Raw genomic sequence first — 19186 nt, 5'->3', positions numbered from 1 at the left:
TTGGGCAGGTTGGTACATACTTAGTTAACTACAAAAGAAGCCACAAAATGTCGAAATCGGAAAAAGCAGAGCAGCAAAAACAGAGACAGAGACGTGGCACTAACAACTGACTTTTATTTCGAAAAAAACTTTCCTCCCACGTATATACAACGCATGCGCAGATAAAAAAAAAAAAAAAACACCAAGCCAGCTAATCTATGCAAATCATCTCTGTGCTAGAAACAAACATTCTTTCCTGGTGAAATAAATTGAAGCTGCACTAACACATTTGTCAGGACCCCGTTTCCAGATATGAAATGCCTCAATAATCTCCCATTCTCGCTGGATGTCAGCCTTACCTAAAATTGTTACCTTACCAAAGAGGGGCGTGCAATCGCATGACTTGCAGTGCGAAGGCAAGTTACCACCAGTGCCCGAGGGTAGAAGATTTTCATGCTCCCTCAGCTGAACATTGACACAACGATCAGATTGTCCAACGTAAAACCTATCACTACCTAACAGAATGATATACATCACACATGTGTTACAGGCGCAGTATTTCTTCACATGTGTTAGGCGCAGTATTTCTTCACATGTGTTATGTCACACATACTGCTTATCGTGTTGAGCTGTGCAACCCTTTTGCAAAGACCTGCGAGTTTTGTGTGAGCAGAACAGACTAGTTGGATATTGACCCTGGCTGCAACCTTCTTCAATCTGTGTGAAATGCCATGAACGTAGGGCATAATCACAAAGTTCTGTTCTTGAACACCTCTTTCAATACTGTGTTCTACACCACCATCACTTCTGTGTTTTGCATTGAGACGCTTAAACTCATGTTCAGCAACAGAGGCTACAGCCGACTTCGAGCAGCCTGCAATTTTGCTGCTGAGTCATGCTGTCTTGCATTTTATGAATGCAACTCTCGACAACAGCATTTGTCAGACAAAGATTGGCAAAACCTCTTTTCACAAGCTTGGAGTGGGAAGAATCATAGGGCAAAAGATTCTTTGTAGTCCTTGGACTATACTTCCAGCACACGTGAAAATGAGGTTGAAACGTGAGTGTGAGGCCTAGAAACCTAATGAAATTTTGCTGCGAAACTTTATGCATGAAACAATAATGTGAACAGCATGCTTGAAATTCTGAAATAATGTAACCAATAACATTTCAAACACAATCACTCCCCCCAATACTAAGAAAACAATAAAATCATCAACATATCTAAAAATACGGACTACCCGGTGATCATCGAAGCTTTGGCAGAAGCGTCTGTCAAAAGTGGTTAAAAAAATACTGCAAAGCACCAGAGCAACGCAAGACCCCATGCATATACCATTTGCCATCAAAGGTGACAAATGTGCCAACAAATAAAAGTTTAAAAGTTCGATGAAGTTCTCGGTTGCAAAGGCCGCACGCGCCTTGAAAAGAAGTCTCGCCATGCGATTCAATGGCCTCGTGCAGTACTGATAACAGCTCGTCACGGGATACAGAAAAATACAGAAAAAGCGGTATTCACTACCAGCTCCTCCACCCTCAAAACCTCAAGCAGGCACACTCAAGCTGTCAATGCAACATGGATCATCGGGAACAAGAGCTTTTAGGGAGCCTTGCAGAAACCTACCGCAACTTCCTGCCATGAACCTTCCTCTGTAACAATGGTTCTCATATTGCGCTCAGGCTTATGCGTCTTTAGCGTGAAAAACACAGAGAGCACATCACCTCTGCTCTTTTTCACCGACTTCACTAGGGCCTCAAGGTGAAGCTGTTCCATGAGTTTAGGAGCATCCTTCTTGACTTTTGACGGTTTTAGGGCGACTCCCCTGGAGCTCTTGCTTTTTGGTGGAAGGAGTCATACGGAAGTACAACAAAACCACCTTCTTTGTCAGCTTGAATCACGGTGTAAGAATAAGTTAGGCGCTGACACTTGCTGCTTCGCCTAAAGAGAAGGCACGGGCAGATTGTGTTCACCGATGACCTTGAGTTACAAGTAGTTTCCGTCGCGGGAGCTGAGACGGTGCTACTGTAAGCCGTGCCAGGTAATCACGCGGTGCTCATTCTGAAATTCGGGTGAAATAAAACATCTTTCTGAAAGTTTTGTGTGCATGGGTTTTTGTGATTTAAAAACATGTTTCCCTGTGCCTGTGAGCATTGCCAGTGCATTTGTTGTGCTGATTTGTCCTTTGTGAATCAGTGCACGTGTACCTCGGCGCTGCATATTACTCCGAGTACGCATGAGCAGCCCCGTCGCTCATTGCACCTGAAAATGGGCAAGTGGTGTTTTGTCCCGAGTTGCTAGTTGGAGTATTGGAAGCTTGTACAGAGCATGTGTCGCTTTTCAAGGCACCGCGTGAACTAGAGTGCTTGAATAAGCGGTGACAGGCAATTCCGAGAGCTGACAGAGCTTTGCAGCTTACTGACCATGTGTGCGTAAAGAATTTCCCAGAAGAAGGGATCTCTGCCACATATCAAGCAGAATACAAGGGAAACGACTGGTTGCACGCACCAAAAAGCCTATGCTCACTTGTGCCTGCCATTTTACCAGGTTGCCCAAAATGCCTGATCGTGCAGCAAAAAACCAGGAAAGCTCGGCGAAAAGGCTGGCTCTACTGCCGACTTTTTGGAAGCGACAGGGGCGAAAAGGTTCAACTATACCTGAAGAGCTTGACACGACCATAGCGTTTATTGCGCTTGCAGACAGCGACTCCACAGCATGGCGATGACGAATCAACAGGCACGCATGCAAAAGGCAGCGCTCATGCAACTTCAGCAGTGATGGGCTTCCTCTACGTAAAGAGGAGGGTGTTTCTCAACACGACACTGATAGTGTGGGCCTATGTGCTACTGTGAGTTCCTCATCACGCTGGAAAAGTAATTTCTTGCTTTAAATTGAGATACTATTTTTTGAGCTGTCTCATCTATTTCTATTTGGACCAAGAAAGATTAATGTTAAACTGAAATCATTGTACATACTATTTCAGTGATGCAGTCGTGTTTTTTTTTTACATTCACTATATTCACGTGATTATAATTACTTTGCCATGCTTTATGTCATAAGGCTAGATTTACCTGTTTTTGGATGTCTCAGCACTTCATCGTCTGCAGCTTGCAATATTGCAGGAACACTTCCGACCACAGTACTTACGACACAACACCGTTTCTTAACCCAAGGCCTTAGATAGCCTTAGACGCCTCATGAAATGTGAAATATGATTGTTGGCGTACTGCGTCGGTGGCATAAGGGACGAGCTGCGCAAGATATACTGCTTTGGGTAGCGTGCTCGCTTTGACTGTCTGATAAGCACTTCATCAAGTTGAAGTCTGTGCGGCTTAATAAAGTATCGCAAAGTATGGCTAATGGCTCTGGCCCGATAATACCGACATGGGTGTGGTACAGGTTAACCCAGGGTCGACCTTCGGGACCCAATGAAGATTTTCCCCCAATACCATGCTGCTTACACTGCCAAAGGCCAAAATGGAGTCATCTACATGACGCTAACAGCAAGACTGGTAAGGGTAGCGTATCGATTTAGGTTCTTAAAGGGCCAGTGAACAGGCTCCGACCTTTTTTTTACACACTCCAAACAAGCTCAGTAATTCGTTGAGTAGACAGCAGCGATCACGTTTTCTGAATATTACAGAGCTGCGCGCCGCACAGAGCCTCCATTTCGAAAAACGATTCCCACGCTCCTTTCCTACGCCTGACTAATGCTCCTTCCATGCGCAGTGACAACAACTCTGCGATCGGCGATGTGATGCAGCACGCAGCTTGTCGATTGGTCTAAACCAGGTATCAACAAACAGTAGTGAAGTTAACGACAGTGCGTGTTCCCACAAACAGCTACAAAAGAGCTATGCAATCATACGAATTGCGAAACTCCCCATAGGCTCGATGTATTGAAATCGGAACACGTCACTAGCCCAGTTTTTGGGAATAAGCAGATTGCTGCGCCACCTGTTGATCAGCACACCCACTATTAAATGCATCATTTGTGTTTTGTGTTGCTGCTACCAGATGGCACGACAGTCTGCTCCTGAAAAATCGAACTCCCGAAAAATCGGGCCAACTTCATGTTCGGGTTTTGGAACGTAGTTTTGCTGCAAACCATTGTCGGCTGCAAATTGAGCGACTGAGCTGCGGAGCAGCATCAGCACCGGGTAAACAGTAAACAACCGGACATCACATCAAGCGGAAGTGCGTTGCGACTGATCGAGTTCGCTGATCACGTCAACCGCTGACGTCTTGTCACATTGCCGAAGTGGGCTGAGTCACAACGACGGGCTATGCCTTCCCCTCCCTCTGAAGGAACAGGGTGGCGAGGCTGCGTGAAAACTTGAAACCAGCTGAAAGCGATTTTCTAGCCCTTGTAACTTCCTTAATATAGCACATATTTGCAAGATTCTTGCGGCAGCATGTTCACGAAGTAAAAGTGCACATATTTCTCTTTACAACAATTTTTAGACCTTAAGGTTGCTCACTAGTCCTTTATTAGAACGCTCGTAAATGTCGCGTTACATTAGTTATTAATTATCTGACAAAGTTTGTCGCTCATTTCGCCGAGCAAACAAAACGCGACAGCGATGTCCCCGCCAAAAGACAAACGCAAGCACACATGCACTCACACACACGCACAAATGCACGTAAACTATCGCTTTCAAAACAGCTAGCGTGCCTTTGCCTTCAAGCTGGTATTCTTATTGCAAATGCCTCAAACTTTCTTTCACGTACAATGCTGCTTTTTTGTTTTGAAGCAAAGATGCTAATGCCGACACTGCCGACGCTGACAGCATAATTTCAGCGAAAGAAGCTCTTGAGTGCTGTTGTGTCAAAATGCGACCACTCTCCAGGCTAACGCTCGCTGCTGTCGGAGCATTTACATGACAAAAACACTGTTATCAAATAAGGTGCATATAAACTAGGAAATCAATTTCGTTACGGCAGAGTCACAGTGTATTAATTTATTGGCATCCATGTATATGTGTATATCGAGAGTAATAAACAAGAGAGGCTCCGCAGCAATAACCTTCTACACATGGATCAAAGTCACTCCCCAGTGAGCGCCTTGCCCCACCCTCCGTGAGCGCCATCTTTTGCATCAAGCGGAAACAGCCCAGGCGGCAAACAAAATCTGGAGGCGCTGCCGAGCGCAGTAACATTAAATATACACGACCCTATAACATGTACTCCCGTCTAATATGCAGAATACATCTGCTTTGAAGTGCAATTCACTCACCTCCTCACTGTGATTGGGCAGGCAGAAAGCCTTGAAAAAGGTCTGGAGGGCACGCACGCGCACCTGTCCAAAATATCGGTGCAGCAGGCAGGCGGCCAAGTAGGGTGCCTGGGCGGCAACCCGGAAGAAGCGCACATAGTTGTTGCTGTTGAGCGCAGCAAAGGCCGCGACCGCACGCTTCACCTCGGCTGACCAGCGCACCTGGGCAGGCAGCTTCTGCACCTGCCTGCATTCACATTCCCATCAAGTGCTCTCTTTCAGTTTTTACTGCGAGAAGCTGCAAGAAGCTGAGTGCATTTGCTAGTTCTATGCTGCAGTGACAAGCAGAGCAAAAGACCCAGAAAGCATGCGCTGTTTAAGGACATTTTTATGGCCTTTTTTCATTCCGACCTATCCGGCTGATACGTGAGGTAAATGAAGCCTACTCACAAATAAGATGTTCCAAGCAAGCATATTGTGTGTGAGTGTTTAATATATGAGTTTTGTTATTAACGGAGTTATGTCTCAGTCCATCGCTCGCGGCAGCTGTAGCCCGTAATCTGTGACAAATTGGCAAGCCTGCCAGGATTGAATTCCTGCCCAGTCACTGATTATCGGTTGTTGTGGTGATGGATTGGGACAAGATTTTAACGGTCATTCGGGAGCAGAAGCTCAATAAAGAACAGGACTTAACGTTCATTGAAGAAGAGAGTGCATGGGTTCAGAAAGAGAGGGAATGCAATCAACGAGAGTTAGAGAAGAAACGTGCTGAGCTTGACATAGTACGCGTCGAAGTGCGAGAAATATAGATTAAGGGGCCAGACTGGGACTAAAAAGTGACAAAAAAATTCATTTTTTAAAATTGAAATATTTGGTTTTTGCAAGTATTTTGCTATCTCTCTGCAAATTTTCACACACCAGGAAGTGGTAATTTTTTTCTAATGTCATTCTAACTGTCCAGATTCTTGGTGCTGTTAACATGCAGAACCTGCAAAAAAATGGGGAACTGACTTCGAGGCTTCATCATAATTTGCCGGCACCTGTGCTAGAACCCCTGCTACGAGTTTATGAGCACCTTTATGAGGATTGCAAAGCATGTGCACCATGGTTTTTGGTTTTTGAAGAAGCTGTGTGTTTTCAGTTTTTTCCATTTTTCTCAAAAAAGTAAATTTACGACTATTAAATTTTGAGGCCTAAATATCTCTGCAGCTAGGGCAGCTACAACAATAATTTTTTTTTTTGCAATGGAAAACTGTATGCACTAGAGCGGCAACTACAAGTGGCACAAGCCACAGGTAGACCAATTTAAGAAACGTACACAGAAGAGTTATCAACAGAAATTAGTGTGTGTGGTGTTCCCTGTTATGCTTCAGTTGAGCGTAAGATTAGCCAGCAGAAGTTGAATGCCAGTGAGACAGGTCATGTGAGCGAGAAGTTGCAGGAAAAGAGATTAGATGCCACATACAGTTGCTTAGGGTAGAGGATGTGGATGCAATAGAACAGTGCATGGAAAAAGCGAACGCAACCAAGCTAAGTAGCAAAGAGACAATCAGTATATGTTCCCGGTTGGGCAGATATATTGACAGGAAAAGCACAACGCATTCACGTATGATGATTCGATTCCAGAGGGTGCGAGAAAGAATGAGATGCTTCACACGTGCATTGTCAAACGCAAGAAAGTAAGAGAAAATAAGACAGCTGTACATGCAGAGAGAACTGGTCATGGACACCAGGACACTAGCAGAGCGGTTTCAAAGTTGCGGACACGCGAGACGAAAGAAAACCACTCTGAAAATGCTGAAGCTATGCCTTGATCATCGGGCAGGAAAACTAGTGGAGCAAAGAGCTAATGAAGCGAGAGTTAAAAGGCTACTTAAGACAGCTGATTCGAAGAGTCATCGGAGTAAAAGAAACAGAAGCATCAGATGTGTCGAGCGTCTCGAACCGTGGGGGGAGAGTTGACGTAGGAAGACACTAAAAAAGACCCGGAACGTGAAAAAGCACACATTGAAGTGAGTTGTCTTAGACTCCTGATTGCTTTCATGAAAAAAGATGGTCCTGTAGAATGTGTTTGAAGGATGTTCGTAGATGACTTTACTTGAAGCTGAATTTTGTACACGATAATTTTTTCAACATTTTCGAACTGTGAGTGCTGCACTCTTGTGGTAGTAAAATTTTCGAGTGCAGCCAAAAGGTTTACGAACGATAATACAGTGAACTTGCCAAACAATACAGTGCAGTGCTAAATGACGTGATGGGGAAAGTGCTTTTTGGTGACCATTGTGAAGTGAAAGTTAATATAAAGTTAACACTAGCAAGTGAATGCAACTACAAGATCAAGAGAGAGAGAGGAAGTTCTCTGAGAAAAATACTCTTGGAAAATGGGGCGTATGTCATGAATATATGACAAAATATGAAGAAGAGGATGACAAAGGGACGCTTGTTTGATTTGAATAACACCTGCTAAATTTGAAGAGAAATTAGAAAAGAGGAAGATCAAAGAGTGAAAAAAAAGGCACGAGCGACGAAGAGGCTGGGACAGACGGAGGCGCATGAGCCTAGCGGCGATCGGCGCGCGATCAGCGACGAGCTGGCATTGTCGCCGTGGGCTACGCAAAAGAAGGATGCATCGCCAGCAAAGGCGATGCAAAGAGGGCACGACACACATCCGACGAACAACGTGCCTAAGATTTTGCTTCCACCTATGCAGGTTATGCTGTGTTTTTCTGCCTTCACATTGCCGTACTGCCTCGGAACTGCTATCGTTCTACCGGACGGACAGCGAGACGAGACTGGGATTCATCCACCAGTGAATACGCAGTCGCGGCGCATTACATCATCGGCGGCGGATCTACTAAAGGAGCAGTACGACAGTGGATTCTTCAGAGGGCACAGCACGCATCTGACGAACAACATACCTAAGATTTTGCTTGCACCTATGCAGGTTGGTTACTTTACGAATGTTGTTTGTTATAGAAGTGACGATCGATTTTTGTTACTAGTGCCGTGCCCTGGCAGATGTTTCAGTATTCTTTGTCATTGCTGTACAACGATTTCAATCCTGCTGTCAGGCGATGTGGAGGAAAACCCTGGACTCACTAATACTCAAATGCTACAAGCTATTCTAGACAACCAAGGAGCCTCGGATTGTAAAATGGACGCACTGAAGGAAGAAATCAGTGCACTGTATGCTAAAACTGAAAAATTAAGTGGCTATTTTACGGTAATACAGGAAATGAATAAACGAATTGAGATCCTAGAGCATATCGTGCAGGAACAAGCTGCTAAACTAGCAGATTATGTAAACCGCAGTCGACATAATAATCTTTTGGTTTTTGGTGTTCCCGAAAGCAAGAAAGCTTCAGCTGTTGATTTGAAGAAAATCGTGGTCGACGTGATTTTTAAAGAACCCCTTGGTATAGAAACTCAAACGATTGAAAGAATCCGTCGACTTGGTAAGGAAAAACGTGGGAAAGATAGGCCCATAATCATGAAGTTTTATGATTACTGTGAAAAAGAAAGTGTTCTAAAAAACTGCAAGAAACCTAAAGGGACCAATATAACCATAAGCCACGACTAAGCCCGAGACACGGTTGAAATAAGACGCAAGGTATGGAAACGTGTAGCTTCAGATAGGGCTAAAGGTTCGCAGGTTAAGTTGGTGCATGATAAGATCAAAATAAAGGGTGATATATAGCGCTGGGATGTCACTGTGGGATGTCACTCCAGAAGAAGGATACCTGTATCAAAATCATGCAGATAAACAGAAACAGAGATATGCTCTTGAAGTTGCTACATCTAACGCGCTAGGAGCGCCCTCTTCTTCACCACAGACATAGCTTCGGCTTCTTTTATTTAATGCCCGAAGCATCGTTAACAAAGTAACTGAACTTGAATCCGTTTTGCTATCACGAAGCCCTCATGTGGTGGCCATAACTGAAATGTGGCTACACAGTTGTGTCCCTGATAACTGCATTGTGCCAGAAGGCTACAAAATCTTTAGATCTGATAGGGAATAACAAGGGGGTGGGGTCGCTATCATAGTAAAAAACTCTGTTGTGGCCGCGCATGTTCAAAGCAATGTACCAGGAACAGTGTGGTGTAAAATTAGCTTTTTTAACACAGTATACCTTCTTGGTGTCGTGTATAGACTACTCGCAACAGCATCAGACTATCTTGATAAATTGAATAACTTCCTTTGTGCCCATGTAAATGGGAACACCAGGCTAATTCTTACTGGAGACTTTAATCTGCCTCACATTAACTGGGACGCTTTTTTGCCTGGACACTTCGAGATTGATAGTGGCGAAAAGATGTTGGTAATTATGTTCGCTCATAACTTAACCCAAATAGTGCGCGAATATACACGGATGACATCTTCGCCTCAGTCAGTGTTTGATCTGGTGTTCCTTTAAAAAAAATTGTGCAATTATAATATCTGTGTTGATGAGATAATTTCTGATCATAGATTGGTCTCTGTTACTATTCCACTGAGTGTTTCATGGGCTAGAACCTATAAGACCGTGCAAGTAAAAGATTACACCAACGCGGATGACACTTCAATTCTTGACATGCTGGGGTATTCATTTGGTCATTCTGAGCACGCATCCGAGCGCCAAACAGTTGAAGAATTCTGGCAACGTTTTAAAGATATTATTAAATATTGCATCGACAAATTCGTTCCTAGTAGAGTAAAACAGACTAAAAAGCGCAATCCGTAAATAACACAAAATATTATTCACAAATAGCGAAAGTTAAAAAGGCTGCGGAGGAAAAGAAACCATGGCTTTGAGAATATAGCACGTGTACGAAAAGAATTGAAGAAATACTTGTTGGAATCTAAGCGCGCTTTTTTTGGTCAAAAGTTGAGTTCTTTTATTAAACATTCACCTCGCAAGTTCTGGCTTTATATGTCCAATCGGCGCGATAAAATTGACCAGCTGAAACGTGGAAATGAAATCGCGACAAAGAATGTTGATATTCCAGATAGTCTTAACATTTTTTTTTCAGTCAGTTTTTACAAGGTGCAGATGTGACAAGGAAACAGAGTTTGTAATAAGCCACTTATCTGAGCCAATGGGTGAGATTACTATCAGTTGAGATGGAGTATTGAATAGCCTATTGTCTTTTGATTTCAAAAAAGCATGCGAGCCTCATGAAATAACCACCCCTTTTTTGTAGCGTTATGCGGAGTGGATATCTTACTACTTAGAAGTTTTTTTTCAAAAGTCTATTTGTACCAGTTCAGTGCCATCGGACTGGCGCACAGCTGTAGTAGTCCCTGTGTTTAAGAGTGGTGATCCGTTGTCTGCCAATAATTACCGCCCCGTATCGCTCACATCTATCTGCTGCAAAATATTGGAACATGTCATTGTCAAGCATATCATCACATTCCTAGAAAATAAAAGTTACTTTTCTCCTTATCAGCATGGCTTTAGGTGTAAAGTCTCGACTACAACACAGCTTATCGAAACTATTCATGACTTTGCGCCAGCTTTAGATATGAATGAACAAATTGATGTCATCTGCATAGATTTCGCTAAGGCCTTCGATAAGGTACCTCACGACAGATTACTGCATAAGCTTCACTGCGCTGAACTAAGTCAACTTTTACTTAATTGAATTAAAGCCTACCTAAATGACAGGAAGTAATTTGTGAAAATCGATAACTCTATGTCTAGCTCACTAGAAGTGTTTTCTGGGTTTCTACAAGGCTCTGTTCTTGGGCCCTTATTGTTTCTGATATATGTCAATGATATCGCAGATATAGCAAAACCCCATGTTAAGCTCAAACTGTTTGCTGATGATTGTTTAATTTACGCGCGAGTGACTGGTAGGAAGGATCAATTGAACATTGTCGAATGTCTAAATGAATTACACTCATAGTGTGAAGCTTCCGGAATGGAAATCAATTATTCGAAGTCAACCGTCACCCACATTTCTAGGAAAAAAACAATAATTCCATTTGAATACTGTATCGGAAATCACACCTTGTTGACAGTCAATGCATTTAAGTACCTAGGTCTCACAATAACGCATAACCTAAAGTGGCACACACATATCGATTATGTTTGCTCTAGGGCCTCACAAAAATTGTACATATTAGAAAAAAACTGCAGGGTGCTAGTATGGACGTAAAACTCCTTGCTTTTAAAACTTTCATACGGCCGATACTGGAATATGCCAGTATTGCCTGGAGTCCCCACCAAAAAGTGCTTGTAAATAAACTTGAACGCATACAACGGCTTGCACCTCGCTTTATATGCTCAAGATATAAGCAGAATGACTCAGTCACAGAAATGCTACAACTATGTGATCTGGAGACGCTCCACAAGCGCAGATGCAAAAATAGATTAAAGTTTCTTTTTCAATCATTAGAAGGCGAGTTTAAAATGAACAAAAATGACTACATAGAACAACCTGGGAAACGAAGCGAGAGGGCAAACCATACACGAGTACTGCAACCATATTTTGCACGAACGAAGGCGTACCGTCATACTTTCTTCCCGATGTCATTGAAGATTAAAATGGAGTACTGAGTAACATAGTCAATGCGGGTGATGTTAATGAATTAGTGCATTAGCTTGATTTATATTTATGTGATTTTATTATTGAATATTATTGCGATTGTTATTCGTTGCATTGCAAATCAGGGTGTGTTTTTCGTTTTCGTTTGGAATGCAGAGCTTTCACGGATTTGTATATATGTATACCTGATTTATCATTGGGAGATGTATAGTTTCATCTCCAATTTGTACAGTGTGTCGTACCTTTTCTGTATTGACCCTCAATAGAGGATTAACAGTATTTCTAAATAAAGATAATAAAATGCACTGGCGGCGGGAGTGGCAGGACAGTGACTTGGCAACATGTGACGCGGGCGTCCCGAGAAGAAGACGGAGACCTTGACCAGCTTCAAGGGAGGCTACTTGGTATGCAGCCTCTGCGCACAGCAAGCGCCGACGTTCCTGGTGCAAACCCCCTTTAAAGCAAGCCGCCGAAGACAGTCCCCGGGTAGCCACGTCACCGTACAACACAAGGTAACGCCATCAGCCGCTAGGCCCAATCACCGAGACATCACCACATCACTGACATGAGGCGACGACGACAACCAGCGACCACGTCAACAGCGGCAAGAACGACGACTTTCGTCAGGAGTATCGAGATCCTCAACGAGGACACGACCAAACTGGACATTAACCAGCAGCGCGTCAGTTACGACAAGTAAGGTGACGAAAAGCATCATGAGAAGCACTGAGGCTCTAGAGATGTCTGGCAATAGTTAGGACAGCTTAGTCTGCAAAGGAATTAGTTTGGAGGGTTACTTTGGGAGTTATTACTCTTGGTTATGTATATTTGTCGTATATAAAGGGTGTGTCGTGTGTGAGTGTTTAATAAATGGGTTTTGTTACTAACGGAGTTATGGCTCAGTCCATCGCCCGCAGCAGCCACCCCTAATCCGTGGCACGTATCCACCAGAACACAAGAGACCTTGTACAAGAGAAGCGTATTTTGGCTATTTAACAATGTTACTTTGTCTTTCAGTTGCCCTGCAGATACGCTGAACAGGAGTGATGGGACGCTTCCGAAAATGCACTCTGGGTGCTTATTATGGCTTTCAGTGTGAACGAGGCTTCCGTATCAGGTGCCGAAACGTCAGTAAACTTTGTGTTCTCTTGGTAGGTGCACACCTTCGTGTTTACACTAAGAAGCTAAGTTATAGACTGCCTGAGCAGGAAAGGAAGATTTGTGGGGTTTAACGTCCCAAAACCACCATATGATTATGAGAGACGCCGTAGTGGAGGGCTGGGGTTCTTTAACCTGGTGTTCTTTAACGTGCGCCCAAATCTGAGCACACGGGCCTACAACATTTCCGCCTCCATCGGAAATGCAGCCGCCGCAGCCGGGATTTGATCCCGCGACCTGCGGGTCAGCAGCCGAGTGCCTTAGCCACTAGACCACCGCGGCGGGGCAGGAAAAGAAGACGAAGTGAAGAATCACTGGGTGTGAGTTTCCTAGAGCTGTTGTTTTTTCACCAATTTTGTAAGTTTTCTTACTCGTCTTCTGCATCTTACTGCCAAGATTCGGCCACCACCTTCGCGGTGCACCAGGCACCACGTCTCCAAGGCGCCGAAGCCTTATGTTAGGCTGCTACGACGGCCGAAAGCTTCGGCTACTAGTGGCGGCCATTCTTCTCGGCGCCAATCAGATGAAGACGAAGTGATGAATGCGTCCGAACAGCAAGACAATCCCGTGTTTCACGGACCCGAGGAGGACTGTGACGGCCCCTCGACGACACCTAACGCCGACGACGAGTGTGTTACTCCGAAGAAGGTGCAAACTGATAATCAAGAGGATTACAGCGATGCAACAATCATCGACTCCGCGGAAATAAACTGTGATGTAGAAGCAGAAGACAGGCCTTTCACAACAGTCACGTACAAAAAGCCCGACCAGCGGGGATACTCGTAATTTTCAAGCTGACAGACATTAGCGCTTCGTTCTGGAAAGTCAATCTGAACAATCTAGCCAGTGAAGTAGTATCTGCTGCTAAAGAGAAAGTGGAGTCGTTCCGTGTCAACAGAGATGGCAACGTCTCCGTAAGTGTCTCTACAGTTGCTGCATCTTTCAGACTTCTTGAGTTAACACATGTTGCTGGTCTTGAAGTGGCACCGTATATACCGCAGTCGTATGTGAGGAACCTAGGAAAGATTAGACAAGTACCAGCGCAATACAGTGAAGATCAACTGCTTGAATATTTAAGAGACAGCGGTGTAATCTCAGTCAGGAGACAGACTAAATGGCTCCGTCGTGAGGATGGTTCAGCAGAGCCACATTTACTCAGCAGTGTAATTCTTCAGTTCTCCCCCGACAAGCCACTGCCGCCTCGTATTCTCCTAGGCTTCACAAGTCATCCGGTGGAAGAGTACCTACAGCCCGCTACACGATGTTACAACTGTCAACGATATGGACATGTTGCCAAATCGTGCCATAGACAACTTCGCTGCAAAATCTGTGCAGGAGCACATGATTACCAAGAATGTACATCGAGAAATCATCCCAAATGTGCCAATTGCAATGGAGACCACGTAGCGTCATATGCTGGTTGTTTGAAACACCAGGCAGCTACTCGACTAAAGCGACAAGAAATTTTGCTTGGAAGAGCTCCAAAAAAGGGATCGCCTTGTCCGAATCCTGAAACTGCGCATCCACTCCCTGTGACTTCAAAATCACAAAAGAGTACATCACCACTGTCGTATGCGACAGTAGCCAAGCGTGCTTCAGCTCACAAAAACGAAAGTACAGCCAAAACGGACCGTAGAGGACAATCACCAAGCGTTCAAAGGCAGACAAGCGACAACAGAACACCGAAACCATCAGCAACTCAGGATAACCAAGCGTCTACACCTTTCACCTCGGCAAAGCCAAAGGCACAACAGCAACATGCACCAAAAACAAGTGATGTGGATATGGTTATGTCGATGCTCTTCCTTGCTTTGAAGGAAATCCTGCGTGTATTTCCACAGGCCAATGACCTACCAGAGGTGAGCGCAGTCTTTTCATTAGAGCCTCTAGCAGTACAACAAAAAATTGTTTCATAGCAAAATGGCTCTACAAATGAACAACTGTTTCCGCAACACAGCTGTGTTTCAGTGGAATGCCAATGGCCTTAGGTCCAAAAGCGCAGACTTTAGGAAGCTGGTTGCTCAGTATAGCTTCTCCGTTCTGTGTCTAAATGAAACCAACGTTGGCCCTGACTTTCTAATTATGTCACATTTCTAACTATGTCACATATGCATCAAGAAGAAATCCAGGCTTGAGCAGGGCACTGTTATGCATACGGCGCGACATACCCTCTTTTGTTTTATACTCATCGGACTCGGACGTGCCAGAATTTGTAGTGTGCAAAATTCAATTCCAGAAACTTACCATCACCATAACTTGTGTTTATTTGCAACCATCGACACGCATCTGCGAATCATCTCTGGTTCATTTATTGGGTAAAGCCCAGGGACCTGCCCTCATCTGTGGAGATTTCAATGCGCACAATACCACGTGGGGCAGTACTCATACCGATTCACGTGGGAGAACACTCGAAAAAGCAATTGATCGATGTGGTTTTGTTGTACTGAATGATGGATCAGTAACGTTTTTAAGAGGTAATAATTATGCCAGCTGTCTAGATTTGGCTATAGCCTCTCCTGACATTGCACGAGATATGAACTGGTGTACAGACCTCGAAACACGAGGGAGTGATCATTACCCAGTTCTTATGCAACACTCAAGAATGCAAGTGCAAACGACCACTTTGATTTCGAAGCTAACTAACTGGAAACTATTTCGTGAACATACTGGACGTGACTTGGTGGGAGTCAATGAATTGGATACATTTATGCCCTGCATTAAAAGCAGTTACTCCCATGCGACAAGATTTACAGCTGTCCCAGCAGGCCACTCCAGTGTAGATGCAGACTATGAGCGCCTACGATCTATTAGAAGGCGAGCAGAACGTCGCTATCACCGCACTGGGACGCTTGACGATTATAAGAAGAGTCAGGCCACACACATCCAATCTAACCGACACATGCAAAAGTTAGGTCGGAAAAGATGGCATGATTTCTGCAATTCATTGACCCCATTTACTCCATTTCCGAAAATCTGGCAAACAATCACTGCTCTAAGTCATCCAGTATCCCAGCGAAACCCATTCAGAGCATTGGCCACATCTCTCAAATTATCCGAGCGTGATGTTTCTAATAAGTTTTGCACAATGCTGACTGGAACTGGACAATTGGTTCACAACACTACTGCACTGCCTAATTCTGTAGAGCAGCAAATCCAAGATGCATACACTTTATCACATGCTCAACTGGATAACACGTATTCTCTACTAGAGTTGCGTACTGCTCTAACACTAACCTGCGTAAGAACGGCAACCGGTCCCGACAACGTATCGTACAGTGTTCTGAAAAATCTAGGACCCAACGGCATGCCAGTTCTTCTACGGATATATAACGACATGTGGACGAAGGCGTACGTTCCAATGTGTTGGAAGGTCGCGAGAATTGTCCTACTACTAAAGCCTGGTAAATCACCGCTTTCGCTTGACTCATTCCGACCAGTCAGCCTCACTAGCTGTGTATCTAAAGTAATGGAAAAAATGAATGACAGAAGATTACAGTGGTGGATTGAAGCTAACAACTCTCTTTCAGAACAGATGGCTGGCTTCAGACGACGGCGATGCACCATGGACTGCGTCTTCGACCTCGTCACATTTGTAGAACATGAGATGAGCTGTGGAAACATGGCTGTTGCGGCGTTCATAGATATTAAGAAGGCGTTCGACTCTGTGAGCCACCTTTCTGTGCTGCATGGGCTTACCTCACTAGGGATTCACGGTCGTATCCTTCAATGGATCGCCAACTTCCTATGTAACAGACAAATATACATTTCAACCAATAACGGAGACAGCGATCGCTTCAACATGAGCAGAGGCGTACCCCAAGGAAGCGTTCTAAGTCCGCTTCTTTTCAATGCTGCAATGGCAGATCTTTCAGAAGTACTGCCCGAAGCCTTGAACATATCCATGTATGCAGACGACATATGCATATGGACGTCTCACAAATCACTGGAAGTGATCGAACATCGGCTTCAACAAGGACTAGACGCAATAAGTGATTACCTCAAAGAGCGAGGCATGCAGATTTCTCACGCCAAATCTGTAGTTCTGCCATTCACGAGAAAAAGAGTGAAAAACTTGAAGCTTTTTGTGGATGGCCAGATTTTCGAAATCGCACGAAAGCATCGCTTCCTTGGCATTACCTTAGATAGCCAACTCAGATGGAGTCAGCATATTGCTGATCTAGAAAATCAAATGAACAGCACCATAAATGTTATACATCGCATCGTGGGAACAAAATGGGGTGGTACATCAGCGTCTCTCCTCCACCTCCATTGTGCACTAATCCGACAGAAAATTGCGAACTCTGCGCCAGTTCTCCACAACATCTCTCAGACGTCGCTACACAGACTTCAGCTGTTACAAGCACGAAGCTTACGCATATGTCTAAGGGTTCGACAGGCAACATCAAGTTCTTTGACACTGGCAGAGGCAAGAGAACCCAACTTTATTAGAAATGTGGAGACATGTCGGCACCTCTTTCGTCTAGTCACGCAACACCCTCCCCATCCGCTCATATCCAACATCGTGAAGTGTGCTGGAACGCGAATACACCAAGTGTACCAACAGTACATTTTTCGGCTTCCTGTGTCGACAGATTGGCCACTGGGCCAAAACTACCCTCCATGGCTGCTTGAGCTACCAACTATTGAAACCTCAATAGAAGGACTTCCCAGCAAACATGAAGTGCCAACCGTTGCCGCTCAGCAGTTGACATCACATCATCTGTATGACAGGTACCAAGGATACACTCACTTGTACACTGACGGCTCCGTCACCAAAAAGACAGCGACATCAGCATTATTAATTTCGGAATTGCACGAATATGCATGACGATTCTTCAACAACGTCGGAGCTCGCAGCGATTTTGCTAGCCATAAGCTTTATTAAACTGTCAACGACACCAAGAAAATGGGTGGTAATTACAGACTCTCTGGCAGCACTGGCATGTGTGGAAAGTGCAACTTCAAGACACATTGATGTGCGTATAGTATACGCTATACTAAAAGAGCTCTCAGAAGCTACGAAGTCGAATCATCGAGTAGCATTTCAGTGGGTTCCCAGTCACTGCGGAATTAAGAGAAATGAAATGGCGGAGGAGTTGGTGAAAATCGCTCATAATTCTACGCAAACGTGCCTCATTCCGGTATCTCAATATGATGTGAATAGAATTTTAAGAACAACAAAACGGGAATTATGCCTGTCTACCTGGTTCACAGACAAAACAAAGGAATCGATCCTATATTCTGTTGATCCTAATCTTGAATACCAATTAGACCATGACCTCCCAAGACGTATCGACACACTCATTCATCGCCTACGACTCGGAACTGCTTACACAAACCACTTCCTACTTCGTATTCATCGGGCAACATCATCAGCATGTTTGTGTGGCCACGACAACGAGGATATCTGTCACCTATTGCTCGACTGTCCGAAACACGACACACACCGAAGGCGACTAGAACAAGAACTGCATAGGTTAGATCCTGAGCGACCATTCGGGTTGAATAAAATACTAGGTCCATGGCCATCCAAAACAAACGGCAAAGCAATGAAGGTGCTGCAACAGTTCTTCGAAGAAATGAAGATTTGTGACAAATGCTGAGCGGACAAAAGTTAAATGTGAGCGTATCCTCTACGTGTTTGTTCTGCCCATATAGGAGAACTTTTGCTCTCACCCATGTAGGACTGTATATATGTACATATGCTATTTTTTTTTCATATTTTTATTTGTACCAATTAAGTGGAAAAGAGTAGCCGTCGCCAAGTAACGGTGACAAAAACTTCTTCGTTTATTTTCTATTTCAATAAAAAAAATATATAGACTGCCTCTCTCTTTTTCCCACCTCTTCAAGCCGTTCGCTGTGGTAGCAGCCAAAGGAGCGCCTTTTTAAGCTTTGATTAATGGTAATGCAAATTTTTGAGACGATCGCCAGCCTTCCATAAGTTTCCAAGACCTGGCCACGTTTTTCAATAATTCCCCGACGTTTCCCTGATATTTCCAAAAAAGTTCGATTTCCCTGACATTTCCGAGCTTTCCAGGTTGGTAGACACAATGATGAATATCCAAAATCAACCAAGCATGTGCTACAGCATGGACAGGCGCGGACCCAGAGAATGACTGAAACAGTTGGCACTAGGCTTTCGAACATCTTCGATGCAGAAAATAGTACGAGACGAGACGTGAACATGCATTCTCACAGTAGCAGAAACGAGAAGATTGAGAGGGGCAAATGCTCGAGCAGTTCAGATGACCAGTCAACAGGACTGGTTGTTCAGGTACAGTATTCTAGGAACTGTAGTTTGAAGG

The 19186-nt window shown here is 44.3% G+C and overlaps 1 protein-coding gene across 4 annotated transcripts in view; it reads right to left on the bottom strand.

Moving 5' to 3' along the window:
* Positions 1–19186, bottom strand: part of xmas (RRM_XMAS2 and SAC3_GANP domain-containing protein xmas) — a 417359-nt gene that overhangs the window by 260266 nt on the left and 137907 nt on the right. For all 4 annotated transcript variants that reach the window (XM_075896259.1, XM_075896258.1, XM_075896260.1 and 1 more), the window contains exon 10: positions 5214–5439. In XM_075896259.1, coding sequence (XP_075752374.1) covers positions 5214–5439 — 226 coding nt within the window. The remainder of the gene's footprint in view (positions 1–5213; positions 5440–19186) is intronic.

Source organism: Rhipicephalus microplus, chromosome 5, assembly GCF_043290135.1.
Source record: "Rhipicephalus microplus isolate Deutch F79 chromosome 5, USDA_Rmic, whole genome shotgun sequence".
NCBI lineage: Eukaryota > Metazoa > Arthropoda > Arachnida > Ixodida > Ixodidae > Rhipicephalus > Rhipicephalus microplus.
Note: the sequence above shows the minus strand (reverse complement) of the source record. Positions and strands in the feature narration are given on the sequence as shown.